Here is an 11,056-nt window from a genome sequence, read left to right as displayed (position 1 = left end):
ATTACTTTCAATCGGAGTAGAGCGCAACACGATCGTCGATATTGTCCTCTCTATCTACGGGTTTAGACGCTTCTAGCACGTAATTTTCAAAATATACGATACTCTCGTGTTTCTCCTTTACAAAAGACTAGATTCGTTCGTCCTAGAATTCCGAACGATTCTCCCCCGTACTCTTGCTTTAGTCTTTTTCTTTTCTTATCCCCTCTGCTTCGCGATTTCTTTTCTTTCTATTCCTTTTTTTCTTCTTTTTTTCTTTTTTTTTCACTTTTTTTTTTTGGTCGGTTTCGCAGGTATTCTCGCCTGTCGAAGATCATCGCGGTTTCGTTCGACACGCGTTGCGTACGCGTACGTATACATACTATACATATACATAGACTGAGTATAATAAGCTACGAGTTTTACGAAGTCGTACGATTCGGAGATACTTTTTCGAACGACGACGCTCACGCGCATCCTTGTCGTGACGATCTACGACTAAGAGTCATGGATATCGTCTCGATCTAGTTTGTCGAAAGAAACGAGAAATATTCAGGATTTCGGTGAAAATTCTAAACCGAAGGAGTATCCATTGCGAGACAACGGGATAATATTCCACGTATACGTACTTGGATCCATGATTCTTAGTTCTCGCGATGATTACACTTTGCAGCGTAGCTCGTACGAACGGAATCTTAATAAACGTAAACGCACAATTATCGATAAGAACGAGGAAATTCTCATTTAAACGCGTTGTATATTTTATACGTATATCTTACTCGACGATCGTAATTGTAAATTAACTAACGATCGCGTACTTTGTACGATCTTGCCGATCGAAAGCTATTCGGTTGCACCGAAGTAACGTTGGTGTAAATTATTACAAAATTCAAGATACATAAATGACGATAAAATAAGCATAATAAAAGTAAGTATGTACACGGTAACTGTAATATATAATCGAACGAAATATATCGCTAATATATTTATATTTCTCTACGTGGTAAAGGTACTGTCGACTAAACGAGTATGACACTCCGTACTTGCATAAAATCAAACACATGTATCCGCAATCGAATTCTCGAATCAGAGCCGTGCGATCTTTCTCCTCTTTGTTCGGTATTTAAATTTAATTCAATTTATCGAATTTATCGAATTTATCGTTTAGGACAACGCATTAATACGATAGTTACGCTATTAATAATTAATTACTAATACTATTTACCGCTTTAATTATTACCTTAGAAAAGGTATTGTCAATTATCACATAATTTATAACGGGCAAGAAGAATCACGAGTATAACAGTTCCGTGTAAATTCGAGAATTCGTTCGTAATAAAATATCGTCGAAACAGCTTAAAAATCTTGCAAAATTGCCGATCGTTTTTCACGTATTTATCGAAGACAGCGGGTAAAATGTTGATATTCCTTGGTGAAATGTAGGTATTCCGGCAGAAAAATATCAAATTACGGAATTATCGATGACAGACTAGTTATAAATTAGCAACAAAGTTCTTATTCCGGCTAAATCTCTATGTATTGTGCGCTAAAAAGCAAAGTTTTCTCTTTAACGGAATAATAGTAAGACGCAGCTATTTTTTTTTTTTTTCTTTTAGTAGCCTGTGAACTCGCTCTTGCAACGAATAACAAAATACGACGTTTGCGTGTATAAAAGGCAGTTGCCTCTTCGATATACGATTAATTACAGTATTCTAAACTGCAAGCGCGAAAAAGAAGAAAACGTAAGCGTAAAATATCTTGACAAAAGTACATTAATATTTTTAGCTTCGATTGACAACACAGTTTCCTTTTACGTAAAGTAAAATGTGTATCTATATGGATAGGAAACCTAAACGATTGGATTCGTAATTACGCGTCGATAAAAAATAACGTATAATTTTAATTAACTCGCATATCTTATTGAACATCTGTTTGAAGCTTTGTTCGTCGATCTGGAATCCATGATGCTCGATTTCGTGGTAAACCGATTGAAAATGAAATGCAGCGCAACGAGAATAAATAAGAGATAGGAAAAATTGAACAAAAAACGAGTTGAAAGTTCCGTGAAACGGTGTTGCTAATGAAAAGAAAAATATTAAATCGTTAGAAACGAAAGCACGATCGTGACATTTGCGAGATCTATTTAAATAATCATCTTTACGATTTCCTCCGTTTCTGCGAGACCAAAATTGCGCGCGCTAGCGATCGTCCCTTTACGATACGAGATTTTTCCTCGATCGATACTCGATGGTTCAGACGCAATAGACATTTGGTTGGCAAAGTATTCGCGAAAAATCTCATATAACGATAAAACAAATATTTGATACGATAAACGAAAGACGTAGGCGCGAGGCAACGTAGGCAACGACAAGGCGCGTATTCCTCTCTATCATCCTTTCATCCTGTTTTTCTCTTTTGCAACTCGTTACGCAAAGATAATTTGTAGTATCATAATAGAAGTAATATGCCGACGGGATCGCAACTCGCTCGGGCATATACAATGAAAGAAGAGATCCCCGTGAATCGTTATACAAGCTACGAAGAAACTCTTTCGTTACGTCGATCGAAGATTGGTAAAAAATTCAGGAAGTTACGCGTTATAGAACTCGTTTGTAATAACAGAAATCGTCTAATCGTCTAATCGTCTACGCGCTCGTTCGCGATTCGGAAGAAGATTTAGCCGAGAAAAGTTTAAACTTTTAATCGAAATCCACCGAGGATAAATTTCTTAGGACGCGATCGAACAAAATGTTCTCTATCTTTGGTAATGATTTAACGGCGATCGAAAGAAATCGATGGTCGGATGGTTACAAACAATTTTTCGTGTTCTTAATGGATAAAGAAAGGCGACTAACTAGTTCTTTTCGTAGGTCTCGAGTATTATTTCGAGAAAATAAAATTATCAACGCGCAAAATACAAGTATAAAAACATCCACTCGGATCGTGTTAGAAAAGTCGTAAGAAATCACCGGACAGACGTTCTTACGACTTTACGAATTTTACGAGTCCTCGAACGTCGCAGGATTCTTGCAACTACCCAAAGCTCTTTGTTCCATCGACGACGATCGATTTATAGATCACTTTAATTGTTCGATTTAACACGTCGTCGATCCTGCAACGAAAGTCGAACGCTTTGAGTGAAATTCATTTCGATGGGCGCTAGACGATATTTTTTAGAAGCACATAGACGTCGGTTATCTTCATTTTCTTTCTTCTTTCTTATCTCTTCGCTCGCGTAACGTCTATAATTTCGCGGATCTACGATATCCAGAGAACGAAGAACATTCCGAGGCAATTAGAACTTTAAACACGGCGAGTTCTCGCATTGACTACCCATCGGAACGGGTGCGCTAAACGTTTACTAAAAATAGCTTATATAAAACATTTGTTTGGGAGAAATAGAACCTTCTACTTATATTTTCTCTTCTTTTTTACCCCTTTATATAATCGGCATTTACACTTTCGATCGCTTATTATAATAAAAATACTATATAGACGTGGACCTTGCACTTACGGATCACGACTTCTTTAATTTTCTTTTCTTTTTTTTAAACTTTTCGTTCGATATAATCGTATTTTGAAATTAGTTTGCTCTGTCATCTCGTTTGTACTGCTCTAAATGTACTATACTTTCTTATCTTCTTTCTCCTTTTTTTTTTCTTTTTCTTTTGGGAAGACTTTAGTGACGAATGACGGTTGTACGCTTCCCTTTTCCAGCGTTTAAATGCTCGCGACAGTTTCTTCCTTTCTTCCTTCTTCTTCTTTTTTCTTTTTTTTCTTTTTTTTTTTTTCTTGAAGAAATAAGTCACGATCTGTTTTGCTCGCGCAGGTTCGAAGAGTCCTCCATTGATAAGAGCGTAACTTCTACTTAAAATATGTTTTCAATAGGAAAAACATATATAGATATAAAAAATACGAGCGAAATCCTATAACGAGTAAAAAAATAAACGAACAAAGGATTTCCTAAAGTAGAATGAGAGAAAAAGAACGTCGGAACGAATTTACACGATCAGACCTTTTTTCCTTCGAATTGTCTCTCGCGAGCATATACATCGGACAGGACAATGGAATTTGTACTCGGTGACGCTCGATCGTAATCAGCTATACGAACGACGATTCGATCGTCGTAATCGCAATGTCGAGGACACGATGGACGTGATTTTCGCGCGATAGAATATGTCGCTCGGAACAAAAATTATCGCACGTACAGGCTTTTCTCGGATGGGAGCATTGGTTCGCGAACCGAATCGGAAAAAACAGGTGCGACACAACGGAATGCTCGTTACGCGATAGAGAATTACCATTCGCTCTGCTACACGACGGCGAGACGATACCGTATTTACAAATTGGTTGGCACTTTCTTCGGTTTGGAGAGTAGATCTGGCGGCGGGAATGCGATCGATTCCGATGCGTGGTCAACCGAGAGAATTTCGAGGATCGAACGAGGATACTCGAACGCTCGTTCGCGTGTTCCGTCTTTCAGGGCTTTTTAACTTTAAATTTATCTTGTCGAATTAGTAGATATTTTCGTGTGTCTTGTTATCGTTGAAATTGTCGTAACTTTCACCCGAAAGAAGAGGTTTAATCGCACAGCTGAATAGAAATCAGAGTGAGAAACGTAGAAATTAGACAGAGTGACGACCGATGAAATATTAATTCTATATATCTTACTCTAGTGTTTGCACGCACACGCACACACGATAAATACAACGGTCAACGCGTATTAAAAAGACACGCGGTGCTACGTAGAGAAGGTGGCTATGCTTTTCAAATAGAAAGTCAAATTCTAGGAAAACACCACTCGAAAACTTTTATCGAATTTTTACAGAAATTATCATTTAAATATTTTATCAGAAACCACTCTGTACAAGTTCGCTCGAAATCTTTCAGAAAACGACGGAGATATTTCACGCGACAGCCTCGATTCCGTCGAGCATCTCGAAGCGTCTCGTTCCAAGCAATGTAAGAAACTCCTGTTGCTATGATACACACGTTACTACGAGTATGTACAACGACTACGAACAGTTGGTTTCCACGTCGCCTACATCGCACGAACGATGATTTTATCATCCTCTCTCTCTCTCTCTCTCTCTCTCTCTCTCTCTCTTTCTCTCTCTCTCTCTTTCTCTCTCTCTCTCTCTCTCCTTTCCCTCGTTAAATTTCTTATTTATGAAGTTGAACACAATTATCGAGAATCTTCGATCACAATAGATTCGGAAATAATAGCGATATACGCGTATCGTGTACTCGATTTCCTCTTCCAAGGAGTTCTCCTAAGATTCTTCTTTCTTCATTCTCCGTTGCTTCTATCTTGTAACTCGACGTTGCGCGACTAACAGTTGCGTCGATCAGAGTTCGGTCGTGAAGAAAGATTCGGTAGGATCGAGGAGATGTTCGAATCGACGTGCACGAACGACGATGAAGCGGAGACGTTTTATGTGCGTTGTATAAAGTGGTCCAGTATCGCGTAACGAAGCATCGAATTTGCCCGCGTATACGTTCGAAATTATAATCGACGCATTGGTGGCGGAGACGTGACCCCGATTCGACCGATTATGTTCAGCGTCGCTTCACCTACGTCTGAGGTAGAGTAATTCGGGAAAGAGAACGAAGTGGAGTGTCACCGTTGGATGATGCAGAGTAGCAGAGAAATCTTTGGCAGTATAACGTTCGCTCCTTTCTTCACCCGATTCCAAGTGTCCGATCGCATGGTCGCCGTTGCTCCCCTTTCACGTTCCGTCATTACTTTGCTCCTGGTATCTTGCTTAACACCTGCAAACGATTCGAACGTTCGAACGTTATTTCGCGTCGAAACTTTACGCGACCGACGAAATAAAACGAAGTACGATCAAAGGCGCGCCGCCAGTGCGATGACGCCAGTGTCATATCTGATACGTTAGATATTTTTTCGCGACGTTCGTCCGGTTTCAGATACTCTTATCGGTTTGACCGAAACGATAGAAAGATCGTCTCTAAATAGGAAATTAATTAACTGAAATTTCAATTACGATCCTTAGTCTCCAAATTCTTAAGCGCTCGTTATAACATTTAGCAGAGTGAAGCGAGCGAGGATTAAGAGCGAACGTTGCGTCAACGCGGCATTTCGATTTTTGTTCGGTTAACGTAGATCGTAGATAACCGCGGTTGCAGCAGGCAATCGCAAACGTTCGACATACCTTCGCGACGGTACTGCGACGAATTATATTTTTAAAATCATTTTCTGTTATTTCGTGTTTTAAAGTTCGCGCTGGTTCTATCGAAAACGGTAATTTCGATAGCGCGCGTTATCTGTATGCAGATAACTAGCGGGCCAGTGGCCTCTGGAACGTACTTTTGAAAGATCTACACCGGTCAGTGCTTGGACAGCTGGAGGTACTTGCCCCACAAGGCGTGTAATTTCACCGCTGGTCGTATCGCTTCCGCCCAGAAGCACGATTTCCTCCGTTCTCGCTAACGGCGCGGCCACCTCCGCGGCAATCTGCAAAATTATATATATCAAAGTTGATAGTACATTTGTACATGCGCGGTACAAGCATAGAGGACTTTTACTTTCTTTCCTTTACTTAAGATAATATTTAAATAATATTTGTGATTTAGTTCGATTACAGCGAATTGTCGTCGCGATCTCTTACCTTTGGCAAGGCGTTCAGAGCAATGTTGAGAATAGCAGCCTCGCCGTACTTCTTGTAGACGGCGGCTTTCATTCGCATACGTTCGGCTTCCGACATTCCAACCGCCTCTAGAGCCTGGGCCTCGGCTCCCCCGATCAAACGAATCCTCTCGGCTTCGGCTATGGCCGCGTTTACCGTTTGCGTTCTAAAAACCAGGAAAATTTGCATCATCGTATCGTTGTAATTTCGATCGTCCGTGTTTCGACGTTCGTAAGTCGTAGGCGTTAAAGGATATTTCGATACAAGTCGAAGTTACCTTTTCCCTTCGGCCACTTTGCCAATTTTGTAATGTTCAGCTTCCGCGGGTAATCTCACGGTGCTCTGAAGCTCGTGTTCCTTACGACGTACCTCCTGTTCCTCTACTTCGATCTGTTTGCGCCTCTCCACGATCTCTATCTGAATCTCTTCGTTTCGTATCCGTTGCCTTATTTTCGCCGCTTGAAGCTCGTAAGCCAATTGCGCCTCCGCTTTCTGTATATCGATCAAATCGGTTTTCGTTCGAATTCGCGTCTAGCTACGACGACAGAGAAAATACGCTTCGTCCAAACTGCAACTTACCGCCGTGTTCACTTCCTGGTCGAAATTCGCTTTCTGTAACTGGAAGAGTCTCGCGTTGTCCTCGATCTTCGTGTCGGTATTGTACTTTATGTCCATCGCTGCTTTCTCGCATTCAGCTTCCTATCGATTCGCGCACGAAATAAAGTAAACACGTTTCCACTCTAGATAAATATACGTATACGGTGTAACGGTATCGGACCGAATAACAGGTACATACGTGCAAGCGTGAGCGAGCTAACTTCTCGTGAAAAAACCAGAAAATATAGAATACAATTTTTTCGCAATGAAATAGAGTAACGAATAAATTTGAACATTTATCCTACTACGTCGCGTACCAGATCAATTTCGATTTCCATTTCGATTTCGATTCGATTTTGAACAACTTTTTCCTATACGTGTAACCAAACGATAAAATGTCGATCGGTTCCTAGTTTCCGAGATATTTCGTATTTATATTTTATACTTATTTTATTCAATTGTTTCTGTTACAAATTGAACTTGCATGGAATTCGTGCGTATAAAGCTTCGACATTGTTGGACATGTTCGACGCGAAGTTCCCTTGTAAGCGTCTAATTTCTCTCTAAGCTAGTCCACGGCTTCGTTCAGCGACTCTGTTGTCTGCGTTCGTTTCTCTCTCTCTCTCTTTTTTTAAGATATCGTACGCGATAATAAAAACGCAAAGTATCTCTCGCTGTTCATAGTCAAAGAGATCGCTCTTGTTTAAAAAGAAAGTGCGAAACAGACGAACGCAGAAGGGCAGACGGGCGAATTTCAAGTGGACACAGAATCTCTGAAACGGAGCTCCACCTAACCGTTTAAAGGGACAAATTTTATTTCAGATTTTTAATCTATTTTCTCGAAAATGTTCTTCGGAGGTTTTCTCGAATACTAAGCGCCGAACGAACAAATTTTATCGCGTATTTTCTTCTTATTTTTTCACAAGGGATACCTTATTACGGTCGCAACACGACCGATGTATGTACACGTAGGCGGTCGGATCCAGTACAGTCTACGACGATTATACGTGCGATTCTATCTGGGTCGCACGCTCCTATAGAGCTTTGCGTATGAACGTACCCGAATGCCAGCGTCGCGGTTCGCCTCGGCGACGCCAACGTCGGCGTCCCGTTTAACAGCCGCAGTTTGCGCTTTGCCAAGCGAAGCCAAGTATTGAACGTCGTCGTAGACGTCTTTTATCGTAAACGATAGAATTTCGATGCCCATGCGACCGACGTCTGGCGCGGCCACCTCTCTCACCAGCGTCGCGAATTGATCTCGATCTTTGTACACCTCCTCCACCGATAGCGTGCCTGAAAGTTTTCCCAACTTTTCCTCGTCGTTTCGATATCGTACGCATCTTACAAGATACTTTCACGAGCTTTAAACTTTTTCCAATTCCGCGCGCTGCGATATCGTTGTCCGTAAAGCTGCATAAGCTTAAAGGTAAAAGATCCGTAGCTTCGTTTACGAGGTTCGCGTTCCAATTGCTCGAAACAGCCGAAGCATCTTTAACTATCGCGTGAACGGTGTAAGGCAAAGTACGAGATTGCTGCGCCGAAATTACCGTTCCGTCGTGCCAGATACAAAGACGACAGAGGGTCGTTATCGTTTCGAGAACGTTACAAATATTACGGCTATCGATTCGAAGCGTCTGGCTGTTATACAAAAGTTAAACTACGAGAAGTTAAAAACGCGTATTCAAAAAATACTGGAATTTCGTCTTTTCATTTTTCTCGCAAATTACGATAGCATCTGCGAAACAGCGCAAATACTTGAGCAGCAGAGTCGAGGATTTTCCATCTTTTAGTGCGGCTGTCGTAAAATTTACCTAGTATCGCACGAAGATGACCCTCTAGGGTAGAAAGGATGGTCGATTTGATTTCGTAAACGCTCTTTCCTAGAAATTGTTCGCTGGCAGTGTGTAAAAGCTCGTCCGCCTTCATGACCTTGCACTGTGCTACTCCAGTGACAGTCAACGGCACACCTTGCGCGGTTTCTACGTTTTCGCAGACAGGGTTCAGTGTCATAACCTCGAGGGACAATCGCTGGACGTCGGTAACGAACCACCATGCGAAGGCGTAGCCACCGACGATCGTTCTCTTCTTCATGGACCCGCAACATCCTCCTGAAAACACAATCGAGAAGGAAATTTAGCTCGTCTTCGTATCGATGGAATCCAAACTTTGTCCATTCTTTTCAGGTATCCGATAAAAGACGACGATTATCAAATTGTAAATTTATTTATCTTCAGCGAAATTTAAATAAATCGCTTTCGAATAATCCGTCGTTTAAGTCGATTAAATCGTTCGAATAAAACGAGAAATAATTCTGATTGCTTGTTATGGTACTTTTTATAAATATCGCGGTAAAACCATGGTAGTAAACGAGAACAATCTCTGTAACCGTAGCAGACTGCAGACGTATGGCTGTACGGTGTTGCGTTTAACAGAAACGGAAATTGTTCGACTATCGAGTAATAGGCGTTGGCGTGCGCGAACAACCGTAAGTCGTTTAAAATTTCTTTCTTCGTAATTCCGAATAAAAGCATGGTAATTACGATCGATGCGTATTTAAAAGTAGAAAGCATCGCAAACTTTAGGGAGAAAGTACGACTTATTACGTAGGGTGAATCATTGCGGTCGCGACTAACCTCGTCTCCTTTTCGAATCGGATTACCTTTCGCAATAGAAACTTTGAAGAAAATAATAAACGGCAAGCACCGAGCAAGCGTTTGACGAGCCGAGCTCGTTGCAAGGCTTAATTCCCAATGTAAACGACTGTTTCCATTCGATGTCTATGAATTGTAAAAGCGGCTGTTTCGTTGATCGCCCCGACCCCTTGAACGACGACGAGAAAAGCGACGGATTAAAATACGAGTTTAATGAAATTCGACCGAACGGGCGAACTTCTTCCGTGTCGTTCGTCAGGATACAACGATTCGATTTGTAATTCAACGATCAGTTAAACGTAATGAGGATGTTGTTGCGACGGTAAGTAGGTCATTGTTGTACGGCAGCCGGTGGCGTGGCGTCGCCGACTTTTTACCGTAAGTCCATCGGGTGACGTCAAAGGTGATTCCTCGAACGCAGGATATCGCGTTCACCGCGAACGTGACGCGTAGCACGTAATCTACTATCTCGGAAATGAGAAAAGAAACGTTCGATAGCTTTCGAATCTCTTTGCCTCTGTTTTTCTACAGCTTACCTACGTATGCGGATATAGATTTTTGGTTTGCTTTCGAGCGGATAATAAATATAGGTTAGGGGGAAAAAATTAACCTTGCGGAGAGCGGAACAAGCTTGGAAAGATAGCGATTAAACGAAATAACGTAAATAAATACCGATATTGCGTAAAGTGTGAGATTGGCAACGATTGGGGATCGTTAACGTCACTCGCGTATGCTTGGAATACGTATCGAGAAATTTTCGTTCCCATGTCACGGTAATTCAAATTCCGTTTATGGCACACTTCGGTGTTTCTAAATTCCATCGACGACGGTCCAGTCTCGCGGTCGTATCTTTTCTGGTTGTTTACGCCAGAGCGCATCTCGAAACAACCTCGAAATAGAGAAAATACTCGAAATGTTGATCTCGACGACATATTTCAAGGTGATCGTTAGCTAACTTAAACAATTCGCGTATCTCTCGTCACGTTATTCTCTGAAACTGTTAAAGTTCGTTTACGCCACACCACCACGTAAAATATATATTTCTAGAGCAGAGTAACGCGATAGTTTGTACAACGTCGGAACAACTTACCGAAAGTACAAGTCGTGTTCGACGAGATATCTGGCCGTACAAGTAATACTCCATAGTTTTGTACGTATTTTAATTTTTTTTTTTTTTAGATG

At 41.2% G+C, this 11,056-nt stretch overlaps 1 protein-coding gene across 2 annotated transcripts in view; it reads right to left on the bottom strand.

The window, feature by feature from the left end:
• Positions 1–5,074: 5,074 nt before the first annotated feature.
• Positions 5,075–11,056, bottom strand: part of Flo2 (flotillin-2) — an 87,967-nt gene continuing 81,985 nt past the window's right edge. The window contains exons 1-8 of one of the 2 annotated variants that reach the window (XM_069109788.1): positions 9,883–10,218; positions 9,035–9,331; positions 8,284–8,516; positions 7,206–7,325; positions 6,904–7,118; positions 6,609–6,792; positions 6,308–6,454; positions 5,075–5,748 (exon numbers count right to left, since the gene is read on the bottom strand). In XM_069109788.1, the coding sequence (XP_068965889.1) occupies positions 5,719–5,748; positions 6,308–6,454; positions 6,609–6,792; positions 6,904–7,118; positions 7,206–7,325; positions 8,284–8,516; positions 9,035–9,314 (1,209 nt within the window). In that variant the 5' untranslated portion in view covers positions 9,315–9,331; positions 9,883–10,218 and the 3' untranslated portion in view covers positions 5,075–5,718. Of the gene's footprint in view, positions 5,749–6,307; positions 6,455–6,608; positions 6,793–6,903; positions 7,119–7,205; positions 7,326–8,283; positions 8,517–9,034; positions 9,332–9,882; positions 10,219–11,056 lie in introns of those variants that run through there. The other variant, XM_069109787.1, reaches the window with a different exon arrangement.

The sequence above is a fragment of the Bombus flavifrons genome, chromosome 3 (assembly GCF_040668555.2).
Source record: "Bombus flavifrons isolate JBK064 chromosome 3, iyBomFlav1_principal, whole genome shotgun sequence".
NCBI classification, from domain to species: domain Eukaryota; kingdom Metazoa; phylum Arthropoda; class Insecta; order Hymenoptera; family Apidae; genus Bombus; species Bombus flavifrons.
Note: the sequence above shows the minus strand (reverse complement) of the source record. Positions and strands in the feature narration are given on the sequence as shown.